Source organism: Montipora capricornis, chromosome 8 (genome assembly GCF_036669925.1).
Source record: "Montipora capricornis isolate CH-2021 chromosome 8, ASM3666992v2, whole genome shotgun sequence".
NCBI lineage: Eukaryota > Metazoa > Cnidaria > Anthozoa > Scleractinia > Acroporidae > Montipora > Montipora capricornis.
This window is the reverse complement of record NC_090890.1, coordinates 12698960-12721459: the sequence shown is the minus strand read 5'-3', so window position 1 is coordinate 12721459 and position 22500 is coordinate 12698960. Positions and strand designations below refer to the sequence as shown.

The following is a 22500-nucleotide window of genomic DNA, read 5'->3' as shown; positions in this document are numbered from 1 at the left end:
TTTTTTCAATCTAAATTTAGCACGTGGTCATGAGGAGTGGCTATTTTAACGAAAACACGTGATTGCTCAGTTGTAATTGATCATTTGCTGCGCGACCATGGGCACGAGACCAAAATAACTTTCACAGGATCGCACGAAGCTTAAAATAGATTTGGAAATAAAACTCATGGGGCATGGGGATGTGTTCCCTCCTCTCAGATTTAATGAATAACACAAGTAAAAAAGAATGCTTTGGTAGAGGAAAAAGAAATGAAAACATCTGAACCAGATCTTTCAAGTTTTACATGATAAATGCAACAAAGGAAAAGGACGAAGATTGTGTACTTGACAAATAGCTTCTTGGTTTTCGGTCACGTGATCACGCGATGCGTGAAAAAATGGCCCACATAGATAGTGGGGTATTATTTTGAAACAGAAACATGCCGCAGTTTCGTTTGACACCAATTCCCGTGACGTCATGATATATCGAGAACATGGCCGAAGATCACGTGACTGAAGCTAACCTACATTCACTTGATTTCGACGGCGGAGTTGTTTAAAGAAAACAAAACTTGCGCAAAAAAATAAGGAAGCTGAAGTAATTGAACCCAAAATTCTCTACCCCTGCCCTTCCTCGAGACTCTTCCAAGAGTTCAGTGTATAATGATAAGATGATCGCTTATAATATAAAAGTGGTTTACTTTGCTTTTAGTCTAGCTTTCCCTGAACGTGTCAATCTATCTTGTTTTGGTTTATCATGGAACTCGAGGCAGAAGGCATTACTGTACTTGGCAAATTTAGTGGGTTTTTGGTTTTTCACTGTTTTACTTTTTTTTTAATTTCTCAAACTTTTTTGTTTTAGTCAAAGCGCAACTTCTCCTGCATACAGATAGATACAGAAAATCCCCAGAACACACGGAGTTACGATACAATCCACTTGTTTTGGAAAGCAAATCTTTTAACATATTTTCAAGATAAGAAAAAGCAAAATGATGATGGAAATGATGACTGAAATCTTTCCGTTCTAAAGATACAGAGGAATTTGTGATACCCGAAATAGGCCCGGCGGAAAGTTGTGGGACTTTCGAGAAACGGACCCCTTTACTGGATGCAGCTCCTAGGCGTTTACGAGTAGGCTTCCTTAATTGTTTCCGTTGTATATTGTTTTGTGCCTAATGTTTCCTGAACCAATCTCGAGAGCCGTTTTATAGAAGCTGCCTCGTCATCCTGCCTTCTCACCTGTGTTTCCAGTTGTTCATTCTCTGCCATTTTTTGATTCTCCTCCCCCTCCTCTTCTTCATAAACCAACTCGAATTTTCCACTAACGTTTCCGTCACCTTATCAAAAGCACAAAGAACTTAATAAAGCCATCTTCAGAGATGACAGCCGGCAGGAAGTTTCAATTTCAAACCTTTTGCGTCCACAGAACTATCACTCTTAGGCCCCGTCCACAAGTATATCCGGATATTTTTAAATCCGCAACTTTTTCTTTCCGGATTCAAAAATATTTCCATCCACACGCAGCGTATTCAAATCGAATTTGCCCGTCCACACGTATCCGAAATGTATCCGGATTCACTCTCGTGCTCAAGACTCCTCAAGGAAACAGAGGTAACAGAGCAAGCGCTATGAAGCCCTCGACAGCCATCTTGAAAATTGATTTCACGGTACGGAACTGGGCTCGATCTTGTTACGTCATCCGGATAAAAAAAATCCGAATTTGGCGTCCACACTTATCGGAAACGTCTCCGGATTCGTGAAAGGTGTATCCGGAAAGAAAAAGTTGCGGATTCCGGATACGTGTGGACGGAGCCTTAGTTCCTCAGTTCTTACGAAGTCATAAGAGAGTCTTATTAACGGGAATTAGTTTACAAGTCGTTGTCCAATGCACGGGACGTTCATTTAAAGTGCCCCTGTGATAAAAAATCAAAAAAAAAAAAAAAAAACCCACTTCCTTCTTTTCTTCAGATTTTGAAAGTGTGTTTGCTTAACACCTGACTGGCACAAATTTGAGCTTTCATTTTTATCCAAAGGCCGTTAACCTTGAGTGCAAGTTTTGGATTTCACGGTCCGCCATTACTCACGTTCAGAACTGACAGATTGGACCTCAGAGGGTTGGATCCAGGGAAAACTGACGTCAAAGGCCCACTAGCTTAAAATTTCAGCGTATGAATACAGCTTATTATTTATGCAAAATGCCAGTTTAAAATAAAAGTCTGAAATCCCAAAACTCCCGTGCTGCATATTAATTCTGCGGCGTAAACACGCATTGCATTTTTAAACTAGTGAGCCTTTGACGTCATTTTCTCCTCTATCCAGCTCTCTCGAGATCTTAAAGTTAGTAATGGTGGACCATTAAATAGGAAAATTCCAGTTGAAATAAAAAGGTGTCTCTTAAATCAAGGCTTAAAACTTCGGTCGCTTAGAGTTCAGTTAACATATTTTTGAAATCAAAACTGAAAAATAAATAAATAAGAATGGATTTTTTGGTCACAGGGACACTATAAAAACACGTACTGGTTGTGAATCTCGTACTGTACCTCAGCTGTCACATTTTTTTATGTAGCCCCAATTACTCTTCATAACTTTTGCATTTTTTGGAAAATAAATCCTTGTCACCTTCGGATTTCATTAAAGAAGCACACTCTTGCCTTAGGAAAGGAACTTCATTTAAGTTTCTTCTCGTTCTAGCGCTGGAGCACTAATAGATAGTTTTCACCTGACGTCACAGCAGCCATGTTTGTGTACAGAACAATTGAGAAAACGGTCTTGTTGGAATTTGACTCTATTATAATGCAAAACATGAGCCATAATTTGCTATTGTTTTGTACACAAACATGGCCGTCTCCTCACGTGATTGAAAACCATAGGACCATTTCCGAGTTCATGTCTGCTTCCTCTTCAAAGCGAGTCTAAGTGCGAAGTCTTTGTGATCGTAATTGGTTCTACTTTACATATGAAAAACTTCGCACTTAGACTCGCTTTAAAGAGGAGACACTGTAAACTAAAATTAACAAATGACGCTAATCAAGTCAAATGCTGGTTTTAGAGAAGAGGGGATAACTGGGGTACCCGGAGAAAAACCTCTCGGTGCAGAGTAGAGAACCAACAAACTCAACTGAAATATGACACCGAGTCAGGGAATCGAACCCGGGCCACATTGGCGGGAGATGAGTGCTGTCACCACTGCGCTATCCCAGCATATATTGCTTCTTACTAGGCGATTACACTGCTACATCTTCGTTCATCGATACCACCAGCAACTAAGGTGATCTAAGAGTTCACTTTTGAAAAATACATTACAGATATTTATGAACTTGTGATAGAATTCTAATTCTAGTATTTCAGTGCGGCGGCATCTTATTGTGAAGTACTTATACCTTGGGTCCTCTTCAGTGAATCTTTTGTGAGTTCCACGGTAACCTCACCGGTTTTTGCCTCATAAGATATCACAGAACCTTTCTATCGCGTAAAGAAAAAAAGTGTAAATGAACAACAATGGGTTCCAGAATAACCGCAAAGTGCTTTCTAATTAACGACAAAGGTACAAAAAAAGCACTTATCTTTACCGTGAATCTTTTCAGTCCACAAATAGCAGGGTTTCAGGTTTCTAATTTTCGACTTATTACTCAATCAAAATATTTTTACAACACAACTGGCGATCATTTGGCCCACAACCGAGTTAGTGAGAAGCATCGGTCTATTCTTGATTGAACGTCACAAAAGGCTTTGCATTCCTGTTTTCAATGAATACTGAACCATGTCTCTCTCGATCTCAATTGTGCACGCGCGAAATAGAGCCAGTTTTGCTTATTCGTACAGTGAATAAAAATAGAATATTGGTGGTAGAAATGGCAAATTAAATGGCTGCAGTAGTATATGTACATGTGACAAGGTTTACAACGGTAACTTTCCGAGATTAAAGTTAAATATAACAATTACAGAGTCACGAGAGAACTAAATACCTTGTAATTAGAAATTTCGGGCGTGTAGGAAGCTGATAACTCCAGAACCTGCGGAAAAGTCACGTGAACATAACCCAAACGAAGAAGGTAACGCAAAAATGTAACATAAGAAAAGACAAATTCTAGAGGAATTGCGGGAGAGGAAAAAGAAGAAGAAGAAGGAGGGGGAGGGGAAGGGAATGCGACTGACCTTATACGCTATTTTGTCGCCAGCTCGAGGAGGGCCATGAAGCGGCGGACAAGAAGTGTAATCTGGCTGAGTAGGTTCCTGGAAAAATATTATGACGCTGCAAGTAAGGATCATGGTAAAACATAGAGGTATCACCTAGTCATGTTATGAACGCTATTGCATTACGCCTCAAATATCGTTCCTTCTAAGATTTCAAAGTGACTACTGCCATGAAAACTCTACCTGTGGACCTGTTTATTATCGTAACACATGGTCTCAATGAAAAAAATTGCTGCATGGTTCTATCCAGGATTTATCGTTTGGAGGAGCAGTCCCGAGTGGCCGAAGGCCACGAGCTTCCTTGAGGGAAGGTTTTGCTACTAAAGCAGTCCAACAAAGTTCCCCACAAAGTATTGGTAATGGTAATGGAAATGGCTTTTTATTTGCCGCGCACATTACATACAGTCTCATGGCGATTTACAATTGTTTCTCTGGGGTAAGATCGGAAGTCAGCCTTTATCAGTCTATACAGAACGTGAAAGGAGGACAGAGCACATCCCCGGGGGTCTCCCCCTACTCTTCATGAACAGTGTGTGGGTCCTTTATCGTGCCACAGTGTTGATTAACAAGAAGGGTTATGAGACGGGGCCTGCGCTTTACAGTTCTTATCCCTAATCCGAGAAGACTTGTAAGTCTAACCATTTGCAGATGAAATTACAAAGGCAGCTCTAACTTTCTGCTCAGCTATTTTTAAGGCCCTCAGTGTTGGCACAAAAACCCGATACTCAACCAACTGAGTCACCGATCGTCAGTGGCTTCGTCGATTGCTACGCATCATTGAGGTCAAGGAAATACCGCTTTTCAAAAGTATATTTTCCTTCATTTCACCGTTGTGACGCAACTTACAGATTGTTTCTTCAGGAACTGGGTAAAATTATATCAACACATGCAACTTTCTTAAGACAGCCATCACTATAATTACCTTTCTTTCAACATCCTTCCTGGAAATGGTTTGGTCGATTTGCTCACACTGACCGTCTGCCATAACAGCATTTTGCCTGGTTTCTCCAGTGCTATCAGTGTTTTTGTGCATTGAGTCATCGTTTTGCTGCTCTTCAATGTCGTCCTCATCTGAATCAAATCTTATGTGACTGGCTGAGAAGCTGGAGCCTGAAAAGGAAAAAAACGATCATTGCAAGTTCAGACTGTGATGATGTCGATGGATTTTAAGAATGGTCATCTGGTTTTGATCATAGCAGTTGGTTTTTCTTATCTCATTTCTTTCCCCATTCCTGTAGCTCCCTAACCCTGAAAGGAGTGGTCAATAAAGAGCTCATTTATTAAATTTGTCATTTTAATTGCGGCACGGGGGATTACTTATGGCCGTTTGGCGCGTGCAATTATTGCTTTACTTTTCCCAGAGGTTCACTCCGGGGTTTCATTGTAAACTTGACAACAAAGGCATACTTTCCCACCGGTTAACGATGGCTAAGCGTATTCCACTCTGATCTCCACTGAAGTGCTAAATTCTATCATTGCAAGTCTGTTTCTTTGCTTAAGCTCTGCTGTTTGTGAGCAATTGTAAAAGGTACTGGTGTTTGTTTCTTTGCTTAAGCTTTGCTGTTTGTGGGCAACTGTAAAATTAACGTAACTTAAGATTTACAAGTTACTACGGTTTTGTTGACCTTCTCTAGCTTTCCATGACCTTAACTTTAACTGTCACGTGAGAAACTCTTCAAATCTATCCTTACTTTAGGAGATTACTCAGATCAAATTTGAATAAATTAACAGCCTCTTTCTGCCAAATTTCCGATTGTTTGATAGAAACTCGCCTTTATTTCATTTTATCCTTGCTTTGACAAGGGCAATTCTTATAATTTTCCATGACTTTCCATGACCGACAACAAAATTCCATGACTTTCCAGGCCTGGAAAATGAAAATCTTTAAGTCTATGACTTTCCAGGTTTTCCATGACCAAAACGGACCATGTAACATGCATTCGGGTTAAGAAGAAGGAAACGGTAAACAATGGAATGGAACAGAAAACTTCCAGAATAAAATGTTGGGAATTTGGAAAAAAGTCGCAAATTCATACTTAGCTTTCCACTTCCTCCTTGTCCAGGTGTCTTCTGTTCATAACTTCCCTGTCCAGTAGGTGTAACAGATAAAGCTAAGGGTGATGTTGTTTTGTTAAAATCCTTTGAAAGATGCCTTTTTGATACTTTGTCAGTTGTGGGGCAGGAGTACCGTCTATGAGGTTCCAGTGGAGAACTTGATGATGATGTTGGCATTGCAGATGGGAGTAATGATGTTGACAAAGACAACACATTCTTATCTTTCCTTTTCTCATCTTGGGACTTGTTGCTTTGGATGTTACCTGCTTTGGAATTCACCTTCTGAATTGAAGGCGCTGAACTCGGCAAAGATGATGATGTTGATGATGTGGACGTTGATGATGTGGACAATGATGATATGGACAATGATGTGGACTTAGATTCCATCAATGCAAGATTAGCTAACTCCTCAAATTCACTGGAGTCAATGGTAGATGAAGAACTCTCTCCTTCCAAAACATCTTTCCCTTTGTTTTGGCCTTGCAAAACTACGATAGATGATTTGGCAGTTCTTCCATTTACAGACCTCGCTCCCTTGTTATTTTTATCAGCATTTTTTACTTTTTCACCTAATTTGGTTGCTTTTCGTTTCACACTAAGCTCTTTGAAATTTCCAGATTTGAGCTTCTTTTCACTTGTACATTTTGATGATACTCTTGAACTGGAACTTTCAGATGAACTGGAATCACTTCCTATTTTTCCATGATTTTGCCCTGTTTGTGACAGGGTCACCTTTCCTTTCTCAGCATTAGCTTTCAAATTTCTAATGATGTGTTTTGTCTTGGGTTCAGGTTTTGACTTAGTTTCTGTAGAGCTGGCGCTGTCAGAGGAACTTGAATCAGTATTTAGCTCATCTTTGCTATCCACCAATTCCTTTGCCGTTCTCTTTGCGGTTGTCTTTCGTTTCTCAGCATTAAGTTTACCATTGCCAATTTTGTGTTTTGTTTTGCTATTAGGTTTTGACATAGTCTCTGTTGAGTTAGAGCTGTCAGAGGAGCTACCATCAACGTTTAAGCCAGTACATTGAATATTTCCGGTTTCCCTAACAGTTGCTTTCTTTTTCTCCACCAAGAGAGTTTTCAAACTTTTATCACTCTGTTTTCTTTTAATGGGTCGCTTTAATGTAGATTCTGTAAAGCTGTCACTTTCACAGGAAGTAGGATCACTGTCCAAACCATTTTGCATGGTACAACAATCGTTGAAGTTGACAATTCCACTTGTCTTGCTTTTCTTGGTGTTTGATTTTGAAAGCTCCACAGTGTTCTTTCTTTTTCCTACATGACTGGGATTTTGTTCCTTTTCGGAACTTTTAAATGAGTTTCCTTGTAATGTTTCACACGTCTTGTTTGCTGAAACATTTGAACTTGTTGAATGTATGGGGCTCTTGTCAGTCAATCTTTTCTTTGTCTTAATCCTGGATATGAAGACACCAAAATGTCGTAAGGGTGCTGAATCGTCACGTAAGCAAATGTAAATTCATGATTTTTGACAACAAAGACCTAAACGAAGACATTGATAGCGATGAACCTGATTTGAAGGCCTACAATCCTGGACAAATATGTTGAGACATTTTAACTTCCTTGTCCTTGTGACTTGTCCTTATTAAAATTGAACACACCTCTTCAAGATGGGACAATTTATTTGACAGAGTTTGTTATGTCAATTTACTGAATTTGATGCTGGTGTACCAATTACATCAGAGATGCAAAAGATCAAACCAAAAATACTATTGTTTTTGAGGAGTTGCGTGTACTCATCTACTTATTTATGTTAAAAACTCACTGATTTTTCACTGATTTACTTTACCAGTATTCACTTGTTTGTAAAATGTAAGAATTATCATTCACGCACTCTGCCCTGATTACGCAGACTGCATGCTCATTCCTTGAAGTTGAAGTTGAAGTTGGGGATAGGAAAACTTAAAAAAATAACCTTTGAGAGTAGAGTGGTCTAGAGAAGAAAACCAAGATAATTTATTCTCAGATGATGCTGAATCTAGAGATTCATCAAACTTAGGTCACATAATGGAAGTTAAAATTATGTATACCACCTTGCATCGCATTCATGTGTGTTTCTTTGTTTTCTTTTCACTTTCTTCTCAGAACCTTTAAAACACAAACACAATAGAGACACAAATGAGAAGAGTGAATCCCACAATGCATTCAAGTAGCAATAAGAAATAGTCAAAGAAAATATTCCATTTTACACAACACAGTGTATGTGTATGGTCATGCGTAGAATGTATTGGACATGAATCTCAATCCACATCTAAAGCGTTTGATAGAGGACCACAGAGCAAAGGAATGATTTTATTTATCATGCTATTAAGCTGATAGTCTGCGTCAGATCAAGTTGTGAAGCTGTTTGTGTTGTGTCTCATTCAGGCCGGAGGCGCCAAACAATTGTAGGGGGCTCCGGGGGCATGCTCCCCTGGAATTCTTTGTGAAATTTGCGCTTCTCAGATCCCTGGAAATTTACCATCAAGTCCGCCATTTTGTTTCTTTCATGCTGCTTGCTAAGAGAGCCCATGTTATTATGGTCAGCCTGAATGAACATATTGTCCTATAATTCATATATTAATGGGTGAAAGTCCTGAAGAAACAGGAAAATTGGTTGCACATGAAAAGATTGAACATTGGCCGAAGTTCAGTGCCAGTGAAGGGATGAAATCAGAATTCATGAGCACTTCTGAAAGCTTAAAAGGTAGAGTTACCTTCAAGAAAAGTGCTAATGTGTGAGGAATGGTCATGTTGGTGTGAGAGCGTGAGATTGCATTGAAATGCGTGAGACTCACGCTCAATGTGTGAGACTTGAGAGCTCTCCAGCAGATAATACCTGGTCCAAAAGATTTTACTTGTCAATAGGGAACCACTTAATTTTCTAGGCAAAGTTCATCTCAGTTACTGGAGCAACTAATAAAAGAAGTTACTGTTACATGTACATTAATAAGAAGCTTTAGAAAATCTTAAAGAAAATTAAGGTAATAATATTACTGTAAAGCCCCTTACCTTGGTTACTGACTTGTTCCCTCGACTTCTTGGTAACAACTTTTTCTATTTCAACCCTAAAACATACATGCAGGTATCAAAGCGTACATGAACGGTTAAACTGTCTGTGAACACAGAACTCTAATATCAACTTATAAAATGTGATCAATGCAATTTGAAATGCTGTGATAAAACTTGACAGTAATTCACCATACACGTGTACAATTATGACAACAATTTACAACATTTTTGGGAAACTCTCAAACTATTTGTTGTGCAGGTTATAATAATTATTATATTTGAACCCATTGACTCCTTTGAGTGAGACCTAATAGATTTCACTCTGTCTAACGGCAGGCGATTTTAATCGCCAACAAAGCGCGGTTTTGCAAAAATATTGTACACTTTCCTCCGCTTTCAATTTCAATCGAAACCTTAACTGACACTGCAAAAAAAGTGTGTCGCTGAAACTATCGATTAATAATCCATCCATTGAAACCAATCAGTAGTTGCTCCCAATCAGTATCAATCAAACCAGTTTTATCAATCGATCGAATGCTTTTCCATTTGAATGGACGTGCCACCACAATTGCAAGGTATTGACCAACATGAAAGTTAACAACTTTTAGAAAAGCAAACGAGATGAACAATCAATACCTTAGGTTATCATTGTGCTGAATTATCTCAATTTTCTCTTGTGACGGCAGAAGGTAGTCATCAAGCAAAAGATTAATCAAAGTGTTGTTTGACAATAATCCGAATCTCTTCTTTACTAAATACTCTAAGTCGGCGATCGTGCGGCACGTTGAAGTATCCACCAAGAACCAGGAGTTTTTGATCTCGGGAAATTCGGGATATCGCTGAAAGTTTAGCCGAATCCTAACGAGACCTGACATTGTTACTGTGTTCATTAAACAACTGATCGAGTAATTTGTCTGCCAATGTATTTAAATTAAAGGGTATTCCCACGCGTAGCGTGTATGAGTATTTGTCTAAATACCCTATATTTCAATACACTACAATGAGAGATACATGAGTTACTTATCTTTTTCCATTCGTTACTGCTGACCTCGTTCCGTCGTCCGTTTTCCTCGAGTGTGGAACGATGATTGGTCTATTGTTCCCGCGCAAATTCAACGGCCAATTGAAATGCTTTAAACGCACAAAAAACTGTATTTGTTGTATTTGTGGAATTATGAGACGTTCTTCGCCATCTTTACGACTTGTGACTTGTTTGCTAAACATTTCTGAAGCTCGCAACCGAAGCATAGTTGAATCAATAGCAAATGCGGCTCTTTATTTTCCTTCCAAATCAAGAAACAACGATTTCAAATGCCAATCAACCGTTCTCAACATATTCTCTGATTTTGATTACAACAGGTCTGTGATTACGATTGCCGCTTCCGTGGAAAACATCGAAGAAAGCGTGTTTCGGGCATGCGAGGTTGCTTACAAAGAGATAGACTTGGCGAGACATTTCGGAGGTCATCCCAGATTGGGTTCTGTTGATCTTGTTCCTATTCACACAATCTCAACATGTGTGTCTTTGAAAGAATGTGGTGAAATAGCGATTAATCTCGGAAATCGTATTGTAAGCGGAATAAAAGGTACCTCAGTGTTCTTCTTTGGACATGCTGATCGTCCATTGTTAAGAGGATTAGTTGAAAGGCGTAAAGCAGTTAATTGGTATCGAGGAAAACATGGTATGGATTTCAGTCTTGTCGGATGGGATCTCGGTACCCCTCCCTCCCAAAGGTATGGTTGTACAGGAATTGGTGCCATTCCATATGTAACAAATTGCAATGTCACTATAGACTGTCAAGATCTAGAATTCGGGAAAGAAATTGCCAAGTCCATTCGTGCATCAACGCCTGGTGGTCTTGCTGGGGTACAGTCAATGGCATTTGAACACGAGGGAAGAATTGAAATTGCTTGCAATATAGAGGCATCAAAGGTATGTTTACAGCTAAGCTGTTCATCATAGGTGGTTTGCAGGATATGTCCCTGCCATCATGTTGGATGCCAAACAATAATTCTGTCCCCTTGTTACCTCATTTTTGCATTTGTTCATTTCGTTATTGTTACCTGTGTCTCAGCAGGATGGTTTCAAGCCACCTGTTGATTTGACTTCAGGGACATAGGTTAAGTGTTCCTATTGTTGACAAGAAGAAAACAGATTTAGGGTCTGTTCAAATGGAGGTGGGGGACCCCGGGTAGGTGAGGTACCATGCCTTCCCATAGTAAAAAAAAAAAGTGAAACTTCTAATGCAATATTAAAAACCCCAGGGCGTTGGGATAAGGTTTCCAATGTTTAAACTAAAGATAAATGCCGAATGAACATCACCCCAGTCAGGCGGGGTACCCCACCCTCAGCTTTCACATGGATAAAACTCACCCCACCTAAGCAGGTTACCTGGCCCGGCTGACTGGGCAGCCCGCGTCGGTGAGGTACCCCACCTCTCCCGAGAACACAATCAAGAAAAAAAGAAAAATTGTATAGAGATTGGTTACCCCACTGAGGTGGGGTACCTCACCCCACTTCTATGTGAACAGGCCCTTAAAAAAAAAAAAAAAATAGCTAATAGATAAAATACATGTACCACACATGAAAGGAGGAAGGAAAGGAAAGGAAAGGAAAGGAAAAGAACTTTATGTAAGTGTCTAGGCGTTCTAGTGCTAGAGCACTAATTGGGGACTCTTTAAACTGAAATCAACAATTAATGCAAATCAAGTCAAATGTTGGTTTTTGAGGAGAGGGGAAACCGGAGTACCCAGAGAAAAACCTCTTGGTGTAGAGTAGAGAACCAACAAACTCAACCCACATATGACGCCGGATCTGGGAATTGGCAACATTGGTTGGAAGCAAGTGCTCTCACCAGTGCACCCTCCCCGCACCTCAGAGGATATTAATGATGTCTCAGTGTTCGTTAAATCAAAAATGAAGCATTGTGGCAGTGTGGATGGGGAATTTGTAGTAATGAACCTTTTTTAGGTCTGATGGGATTCGTCAAAAATTTATGTTTACACTGGAATACCGACTTACCAAAAGATTACTTAATTTTGATTTTAGGAACCTTCGAGTGATGGGAATTTCCAATACACCCATCCGGAAGAGATAGAGACAAAAGTAAGAAAATTGGCTGCTGTGAGAGACATGCAGCTTCATGGAACAAGACTAGTAGGGTTTACTCCTGATGAAGCCTATAGGAGAGCAGTCAAAGCTTTGTATGAAGGAAATGCCATGGCCTGGAAACACTCAGAATACAGGATGTAGGGACAGTGTGTGAAAATTATCATCGACATAGACAATTTTAATTAATAACTATTAGAATCAATCAAGTTAATAATGATTATTGCAAGTGACGTTTCACCAAGTTTTTAATCAAAGGGGACTCTCACAGTCTGTTTGTAAAACATATTATAATTTTATAGTAAAATATATAAATTTCATCCCATTGTAGTATACCTCTAAATATTTGAGGATCATTGCTTAACCCCTTGACATCCAGGAGTGGAACTTAAAAGATTTTGCTCTGTTTAATGCCACACAATTTTACTCATCAATAGGGGTGGCCCAGGGCAGTTCAGGTGTTAATTGGTTAATTACATTTAAGTTATCTTATCATCCTTTTTGGTCAGAATGCTGCAATAATTTGAGAAAAGGTGGAATCAATGCAAACTCAACTTCTCTCAAAATATATGTCAAGTGTTTACACGTCTAAAGGTAAACGAAATGAAATAAATTTTAGGAAGATCATTCTGCAAGTAGCCTTCAAGCAGGCTCTCATTGGCGCTGCAGAACGAGTGGCAAATCCACAAGAGAGTGGGCGGGTGAAGTGAGCCCACAATGGGCCTGGTACCAGGCCCCTCAAGGGCTCGCTTGGCTCGCCCACTTTTTGGTGGCTTTACCACTTGTTCTGCAGCACCAATGAGAGCTGCTCGCAGTTAACCCATTGACACCTGAACCACCCTGGACCCGCCCCTATTTGCGAGTAAATCGTCTGTCGTTAGACAGTAAAATCTATTCAATTCCCACTCCTAGGAGTCAATGGGTTAATTGGGGACATTTAACCCATTTTTGAATGGATGTTTCACAAAGCAACTTAAGCAGGTGCAAGTAGGTATGAACAAGTCATGGCTTGAACAAGATTTGAACCATGGCCATGTGATTGTGCTGCACTTGTTCTACCATCTGAGCTGTCAAGTCAGCGGAGAGCTGGTCATTTGTGAGTCCTGGGGGGCAGAGTTTTCATATGAGAGGGGCGGGGAAGTTTGTTGGAAATTTTGAATTTTGAAAGCCCTAAAGGAGACCAGTCAGGGTGTGTCCCAGGCTGAAAGAGACCATATTTATTACATTTTACATTTCTTCACATGCAACCCTAAACAAGACCTTCATGGCTGATATGATGGCATTATTAATTTACATAATAATTTATTCATTTCTATCGCACCACCTACATTAAAATATGATCGCTGGTGTGTTTTGCCCACAACACCCTAAGATAGACCAAAATCTGAAATTTACACCCCTAAGCAAGACGACAAGCACCCCTTCCCCTTTTGTATGCAAGTTTCGTCAACACCCCCCCCCTCCCTTCCCTGAGTTACAAGTTCTTGATAATTGCACCCTAAACCTTTCATCATTCTCTGTCTTGCTTTCATTGTTTGCATTTAGTAGCTCATGGAAGTAAAGCTTGGTTTATGCCTTTAAATTTATAATTTGTTTACTAGATAAAGCCAGACAAGTCATGCAATGTCAAGATTTCTTCATTTTATCAAGAGACATGTTTCCTTTTAGTTTTTTGATGACTCGGAAACAAAAAAATCTTAGTATTCCTAATAGGATTTAAACTATTATCTTGTCCACTATGCTTGGCTGTCTGCGAAAGGAGCCAGAGCCAGGAGTCTGTTAAGAGCACTCTGACATTTGTCAAAGACCCCAAGATATCTTTTCATTCATTTATTATGATTAGCATTTGACACTTTTTACACAAAACAACTTTTGCAGAAGTATGTACGTGCCACTATAATTTAAAAGAAAGGATGATTGGTGTCATTAGTCAAAAGGGTTCCATATACCTACTCCTCCCTAAAATTCCATTGCCAGATCATTCATTACGTCATGCAACACATGGTGACTTCTTGAAAGTGAGGCAACGGTCGTGAACATGTATCTGGAAAGTGTACAAGACGACTGGGCTGTTCGTTCGCTCATTTAAGATGGCAGAAGCGAATGAAATAATTGAGAAAGCGGTGTTGAATTGGGAAAAAAGCCTAGATTTGTCGTCTTTGGAGCTCGAAACGCTACCTACGGTAGTTCTGTCAAAATCGCTTTGTCATGTCACTGTTTTGAATCTTGATTACAACGACTTGCAATGCTTGCCGCGGGATATTTCTCGTTTATCTGCTTTAAGAGTCTTGTCAGCCACGGGCAACAAACTGCGTGAGCTTCCAGAAAGCATTGGCAAACTCGAAAACTTGCAAGCCCTTCACCTCAACGAAAACTGCCTTCAAGAACTGCCCATGTGTTTATCAAACCTTTGGCGCTTGGAAATTCTGGATGCGGTTGGCAATGAAATCGACTCCTGGAACATGGGACTGGCGGAGTGCCTGTTGGAATTGCGTTTGGATGAGAATAAACTGACATCATTACCAGTGTCTCTTAGTTGTATGAAGAACCTAAAAGTGCTTGAGTTGGGAGAAAATAATATTGTAAGTCTTCCAGAAGACATTGGTAAACTAACCAGACTTGAAATCTTAAACTTAAGCAGCAACAAACTCACAGAATTACCATCATCAGTAGGAGATCTTCCCAATTTGAAGATATTTGATGTGAGTGACAATTGTGTCGAATGATTACCTGAAGTGTTCCAATCTGCTAAAGTTATTGAAAGTTTTTTCATGGAAAAGAATTACCTCAGGACACTGCCTGCTTGGTTTGCCAGTTTGTCCAGTATTGTAAACATTGGATTAGCTGACAATCAGTTGTTAGATAGTCCCTTGCCTGAGTCCTTTGGAGTCACATCTGGAGAGACTTTACGAACTCTAGATCTGTCTGCAAACAACATCTCTCTGCTACCGGACTCTATGGGAGAGCTGAAACATCTTGAAAGGCTACAGCTAGGGAGCACAATCTCTGAACTTGAGAGAAGAGCATTTCAGAATGGGAATTGGCTTCGTACTTTGCCCAGCACGTTTGGTTGGATGATTAATCTGAAAAAGTTACATTTGGATGAAAATCAGTTAGTTGAACTGCCAAAAAACTTTGGTTCCTTAGTAAATTTGGAATGGGTTGATTTTGGTCAAAATCGCTTAGAAAGTCTCCCAGAGTCATTTTGTTCACTTAGCAAGCTCTGGTTCCTTCAGCTGTCGCAAAATTACTTGAAAGTGCTCCCAGAGGATTTTGGGAACCTTAGAAATCTTATTGAATTGAGATTGAGTTTCAACTATCTTACTGAACTTCCTAACTCCTTTGAAAAACTCTGTAGCCTCCAAACCCTGGATTTGTTCCACAACCAGCTCACTAAAATTCCCAAAGAACTCTTGAGTCTCAAAAAACTTATAAGATTAGACCTGGACAAGAACAAATTCAGACTGAAGGCTGAGAAAGTACCCAAGCTGACAAAGCAGGTCAAGTACCCTTCTAAAGATCCCAGCCTTGTTGATAACTGGCGAGGAAAGCTGAGAGAGGATTATATTGAGCCTGATGAAGAGAAAACAGTGGAGATATTGAAAGAAGTAAATGAGAATGTTGACAGTGATGATGATGATGATGATGATGACAAGGAGGCTTGTGCCAGTGAAGCAGCATTGGAGCTTGCCATGAAAAGAAGTTTGTCAATATGGAAGTCACATAATGGTTGGTATAGTATGTCATAACTCTTGGCTCAGGGAAATTACCCACTTTTAACACCAGCGGCCCATTTCTCAAAAGCCCGAAAAGCTATTTGAGAACTTGCTAACCACTCCTTCAGGAAAGCCGATCTTTTAACATGTTTTTAAGGGAACAAAAAGCAAACTGACGGGGAAGTTTGACTACTCAAATCCTCTCCGTTCTTGGGATACAGAGGGAATTGTTACACCTGAAAATGGCCTGTAAAGTTTCGGGACTTTCGAGAAACAGGCCCCAGACCTCAGATATGTCCAGAAGTAATTAGATGCACGTGAATTTTAGTAAGCGTCACGAATTGTCCCCTTGCTCCTCTCTCTCAACATTACTTGTGTCTCGGAATACAGATAAGTCATGAAGTGTCCCCCAAATGCTGCTCTTCAAGTGTTTATTTAGTTAGTTATTTGCCACTGCATAAATAGACAACTAAACAGATGACAAAAAGGAAGGAAAAAATAAGTTAAACTTAAATGGCAAGGAAACCTAATAAAAACCATTAAGGCTTGTGAGCTTATGTTCCCTCATAAGAAGCTTAAGATGGATGTTAACATGACAGAGATACAAAAGGTACAAAGTATGAAGTTTTTATCTATGGTAGAATTTTACTTTTCACCGCTTCTTTCCTAAGGATGACACAGAGATTTTACTGTCTATTGCCAGACGATTTTACTGTCAATGGGGGCTGGTTCAGCAGTGAAAGGGTTAACAACATCTGTGTCCATCTGTTGTTTGCAAACAGATGTCCTCTTTAAGGCTTTCCCTCCTAAGCTGATTGACACTTAAAGATTTTAATCTAATTCCAGAATTTTACTTTTCTGTATGGGCCAGTTCAGTGTAGCCTGCAGAGCTGGCTTATTTTGATGATAATGCTGCCATCTTGTAGTAAGAATGATGGGGAGGGTGAAAAGATGTTCCAGAGGAGAGGATGATCACCTTACACTTGTATTAGGGTAGGGGTAGAAAATATTTTTTTTCCCCTTCTCCCCCCCCCCCCCATCTCAGCCACTTGCACCAACCTCACTCTGCTTTCAAAATGGTAGACTTGTGTTCGAAACATTTAAGCCTTTAACGTTAAAGCCTTTGCTGCCCAAAAATGCCAGCTCTGCAGGCTAAAGTTCAGAGTTGAGAACGGTTAGGGTTGAGAGCTTTTCAGAATTGGGGGTTTATGGGACTTTGTATAAATTTACACCAGGGCTTGAAAGTTATGTGCACCAACAAGGTTGCACATGTGGTGGTTGGATAGTTTTGTTGAAATATCTGGCTGTGTTATATCCCACCTTTATGAACCCTTACAGGTCCAGATGAAAGAGAGATGAAACCAAAGGGGAAAAATGCAGAAACAATCCCAACATACCAAACTGTTTCTTCTGAGAAAAGAGAGGAAATTATCCTTGAACTCTCAAAAGACATTTACAATGAAATGTTTGAGGATGCAGATGAAGTATCTTTGAACGAAACTCGTGCTCAGAATGAGGAGATGAAACAGTCTGCTTTTAATCTCCAAAATAGTGCTTCATTAGATGAGAAACCTAGCAATCCACTGGACACAGCAGAGGATTGGGATAAGGAAATACAAGATTCAATAGCATACAATATGGTTCTAGAGGCATTCCAAGAAAGAAGAAATAACAAAGTGTATTTTCAAAACAAGCTGCAAAATTTACTTTATTCTTATCCTCCTGCAAGTCAAGCATTTACCAAGACTGCCAACTATGAATCTGCAGTTTCTTATCGTTCTTCATCACCTCCATGCAATGTGCCAGGAGTTTCAGATGTTGTTGAGGGGCAATTTGATGATGCTGAAGAGGATCCTTCCATGTAGTCAACCTCCATTAACCTTTTATGAGTGAGATATGGTAAATGATATTGTTAATGTAGAACAGTTAGTTTGACAATTATGAAATTTTCTTTATCCATGTTTCCAATGGGGTGTTCCAAAAATGTTAGATGTGTGGTTATGATCATTTCTGCCAGTGTTGTCAATGTTGCAGCCAAAATGGTTGGGATGTCTCCATTCAGTGTTTTTTGTGTGCTTGAAGTACATGTACATTCCTTTTCAGTGTTACTCTCTTTGTATTATTCTACAAAGGACAAGAATCAGTGAATTTTAACGGATAACTGGATAGAATGAAATGAAATGAGACATGTTTTTCAGCTTTGGAATGATTGTCTAGTCAATTAAAAACCCCACCATTGACCTGCAGAGAAAGGGCGAATGGGTATTTTTAATTTCCCTTTAATTTTTCCTTTAAATTTGTTCTTATTGATTGCAGGTAAATCAAGTTTCTCAAGTACATGTCCATCCAAGTTGAATACAATTGTGTTCTTTTACTGAACAGGAATTGTTAATCGTTAGAGCTGACGTTACCGTGAGATTGTCGCCACTGGGTTTTGAGATTGACTAATGTTTTCTACCACATTAATTTGATTGCACAAGAGGCTTTCCAGCCAATTGTAACATTTTCTTGTGTATTGTTTTTCTTCACCTTGAAATGGGGAATACCTATTTGTGAGTAAACTAGGACCAAATTCCTTGTGAACTGGTCTAAGAATTTCCTTGTTTTGTGAAAATACCATGACTTAGTACTAGGACGCCTTCGCCTGATGCATGCAAAGTCAAAGGGGCTATGTCACGCAAAATGAACACCCAAAATGTCCGAAAAGTAGAATGAAACATTGCAATAACCACGTAAAACTGTTGAACAGCATAAACGGAATACAGCAAAAGAAAAGACAAGCATGGATGGACACAAATCGACAAGATTGAAACGGATTGCATTTGGGTAATCTTTAAAAAAGTCGGCCCGTTTTTTTTTTTTTTTAACGTTTATGGCAAATGGCGTGGATATTTTTCATTATATCTGTTATGTAACAATAATTGTATCAGTAAAGGAATTCCACACTACCATTTTCAAGTTTTAACGATTTCCCGGAAACATGCAAGAATAACGTGACATAGCCCCTTTAAAGGGATCTGAAAAACACGTATAGTTTATTTCGAAACAAATTGTTCAGTTATGCAGATGTAACACAGGCTGTTCACATTAAAAGACTTCTGTTACATTGTCTTGGCATGAGTGCCAGGTGATCTGGTGACGCCATCTGGAGGACTGGGAAGAAACATTTTAACGTCGTATCCCACAACCGCGCGCGGTCTTGTTTCCAAATATTTCCTGCAGTATTTCCATCGCCAAAACTCAGCATATTATTCCGTGTCTCCATCATTTCCTGTGAACATTCACGTAGAACCGCCGAGATCTAACCTCTCCTCTGCAATGTTGCGCGCGGTTGTGGGATACGGCATTAAAATTTTTCTTCCCGGTCCTCCGAATTACGTCACCAGATCACCTGGTGATTGTGATGATTTCATGCAGCTTTTGTCTTGTCTTTGGCAAATCTATATCAGGGGCAGGGTATCTCAGGCTCTTACATAGTAGTACTTATTGTCTTGTGACACGTTCAGACAGCATGGCAAGAAACAAAAAAGTGGCTGTAGGAGGGTGAGAGTACCTCAGTTTGATGGCAGTTTCTAAATGGTTTCATGACAAGTGCAACATGACTGAAATCCACTGGTACAAGCTTGCATTAACCTGAGTTATGGAATTAAGAATTGATAGGTCCAGTTACGGTACCTTTTCACATGTTTCTTAAATAATTGAACAGCCTGATAATAATAATGCAGTGATTGCTTGTTGATGTTCTTCGCCATGGCCTTTCACACTTGAAGTGCTGGTCATCTCGAACACAGACTAAGGAAGTAATCGAGACGTGAAAAACTGCATTGTCTGTAAAAGAAATATTGTTCTAGGAAACATTTGCCTCAAATCAAGAGTTTTCTTGGATTTTTTTTCGCCAGAAACAAGTGAAAAAGTACATCGCATCATGAGAAGATCTACATGAGAGATAAAGAATACATATTGTAGCAAAGGATTCAACATAATTTGATGCGCGATAATTACTGGATCAACTTCTCGTAATCTTAAACTGAGTGCTTAATCGCACTTAAACCGAGATTGACGTTTACCCTGCTTCATTTGAACTTTGAAGATCCATGTCCTTTAATGGCTTGTCTTTCATATACCGGATCCCGGAATAATTAACATCCATAAAACAAAAGAACAAAGCTAACATAACAATACCTAATCAACAAGGCCTAATCAGAATAACAATGGTTCTTTTGTCTTCCGCCATTTTGGTGCGGTATATGAAAGTCTAAGCCTAAGCCTAAGGGACAATGTTACATCCGTACTAAATAGCAGCTTTTCCGAACAGCGACTTCCTCAAATTTGGAAGATGGCGGATGTGTTTCCCATTCCGAAGGAACAGAAAGTCGAGGACATCAGCAAACATCTACGTCCGATCCCGCTGACCCCGCCAATTTCCATACTGGCGGAGGAATTTGTTGTGTCCTCACACTTTGAGCCAGCTGTTCTCGAGGTCATCGACCCTGACCAGTTCGGCGCAATCCCGAGGTCATCCACGACTCAGGCTTCATCATTGATTGGAAGCCACCGACGGCAACGGTGCGGCTGTGCGAGTGGTACTCTTTGATTACCAAAAGGCATTCAACCTGATTAACCACGGTATCCTCGTTCAGAAAAATTTCAGCCTCGCCATCCCCCGAAGCGTGGCACAATGGGTTATCAATTTCTTAACAAACCGTAAACAGCGCCTCAAGCTCTCCTCGCCCTGTTACTCAGACTGAGAGTCAATGCCTGCGGGAGTTCCCCAAGGAACAAACTTAGGTCCCTGGTCACTCATGATCAACGAACTGAGGATCCCAGACATCCCTACTTGGAAATACGTGGATGATACCACCCACTATTGCAGGGATCGTTCCTAGGGGAAAGGATAGCCACGCCCAACATGCTGTCAAGCTATCTGATGCAACTCAATGCGGCCAAATGTAAATAACTTGTTATTGCCTTTAAGAAATGCAACCACTCATTTGAGCCATTGTTTGCTAGTGAAAAGAATCTAACAGTTGTTAAGAACGCTAAGATCCTACTGGTTTAACTATATTGAACGATTTAAGTTGGAAAACTCACAACGGGGAAATCATAAAAAAGGCAAATAAACGCATGTATTTTCTAGTGCTTCTGCGCAAGGCCGGTGTCCCATCGTTGGACATTGTGAATTTTTATTGTACTTGTGTAAGGTCGCTACTCGAATACTGTGCTCCCGTGTTCCACCACGCGCGCCGTCTAGCTATCTCAGCGAGGATCTCGAGAGAATTCAAAAGCGGGCACTTAACGTTATAATATCTCCAGGGCACAGGTATTATGAGAATCTCAACCGCTATGGCCTTTAAACTCAACAGAGTAGACGTGAATCACTATGTCTTAAACTCTTCCAATGAATCTTAAGTGATGAGCGTTTTAGTAATCTTGTACCCCCAAGACACAAGGCTTCTTACAATCACCTTACACATTCGCGTAGTTTTATCTTACCACGTTTTCGCACAAACTGCTATAAAAGATCTCTTATCCCAGCAGTGTGCAAATGTTTTAATTCGTGGTTTTAAGTACATTTCGCACCGACATTTATATTTTTACCCCTAGATTTTAAGATTTAGATATTTATAAATTGTAATTTTATCTAATTTGTAACTAGTCTTATATTATTATAATATTTTATTTATGAATTGTAAATAATTACGCAATTCAGCCAACTGGCTGCTAAGTTTTTGTCGTTAATAACTACATCATCATCATCATCATCACGGTCTGCGCATACTTGCGCGGTCAATCCTAATTTGCGAACATCGCTCTCATGTCCTCTTATGTCGGCTCTCGGTACAATTGGGCCTGATGAAAACTCTCACAGGAATCTGTGTCTTCGTCGAGAATTTGGACGAAATCTGATCGGCTGATGCAACAACCGACGTCACTTCGATTCGTGTTCGCGAGGCTCTCGAGAAATTCCTATTACCTGACTTGCTAGTATCTAATAGCGGAATTAATTTTGAATAGTTAAAGTTAAAAAAGGGTCAATAAGTAAAAAAAAAAGTGGGCGGAAGATCTCTCATGGAAGAGTTGGGTCAGGTTCTATTTTTTCTTCGTCCCTTCGCGTAACGAAAATGGAGCCTGAAAGCAGGTTAAACATTCTCTCGTTAATAATGGCCGTATTTATACTAGAGGACGTCTAAGACGTCCAGACGCATTAAACGTCTGGCCGTAAGTGCGACTAATATAAATACGGGACGCACTTAACTTCGACGGCTAAAAATCAAATTCACAATTTTCTTCAAAAGATACTGAGATTTAATCACCAAAGAGACTGTGCACTTCATTGCTAAGTGCGTCTCGTCTTTATACTAGACGGCTTAGACGTCTCAGACGACTAAGACGTCTGTTAAGTGCGTCGTTTCGACGCACTTAACTTGAGACGTATTTA

The 22500-nt window shown here is 39.9% G+C and overlaps 2 protein-coding genes and 1 pseudogene across 2 annotated transcripts in view; 2 read left to right on the top strand and 1 right to left on the bottom strand.

Moving 5' to 3' along the window:
* LOC138060225 (coilin-like) overlaps positions 1-10212 on the bottom strand; it is a 10789-nt gene extending 577 nt beyond the window's left edge. Inside the window, exons 1-9 of the mRNA XM_068905961.1 lie at positions 9873-10212; positions 9237-9292; positions 8279-8333; positions 6210-7642; positions 5096-5283; positions 4135-4212; positions 3945-3992; positions 3360-3441; positions 1219-1316 (exon numbers count right to left, since the gene is read on the bottom strand). Of these exons, the coding sequence (XP_068762062.1) occupies positions 1219-1316; positions 3360-3441; positions 3945-3992; positions 4135-4212; positions 5096-5283; positions 6210-7642; positions 8279-8333; positions 9237-9292; positions 9873-10126 (2292 nt within the window). The 5' untranslated portion in view covers positions 10127-10212. The remainder of the gene's footprint in view (positions 1-1218; positions 1317-3359; positions 3442-3944; positions 3993-4134; positions 4213-5095; positions 5284-6209; positions 7643-8278; positions 8334-9236; positions 9293-9872) is intronic.
* Positions 10213-10361: 149 nt separating this feature from the next.
* LOC138060203 (uncharacterized) lies at positions 10362-12670 on the top strand. Its single transcript, XM_068905936.1, has 2 exons — positions 10362-11169; positions 12286-12670. Exons 1-2 carry the CDS (start codon positions 10411-10413, stop codon positions 12487-12489), a joined length of 963 nt encoding a protein of 320 aa, XP_068762037.1. The 5' UTR covers positions 10362-10410; the 3' UTR covers positions 12490-12670.
* Positions 12671-14350: 1680 nt separating this feature from the next.
* On the top strand, positions 14351-18519 carry LOC138060202 (leucine-rich repeat protein soc-2-like; annotated as a pseudogene).
* Positions 18520-22500: the final 3981 nt, after the last annotated feature.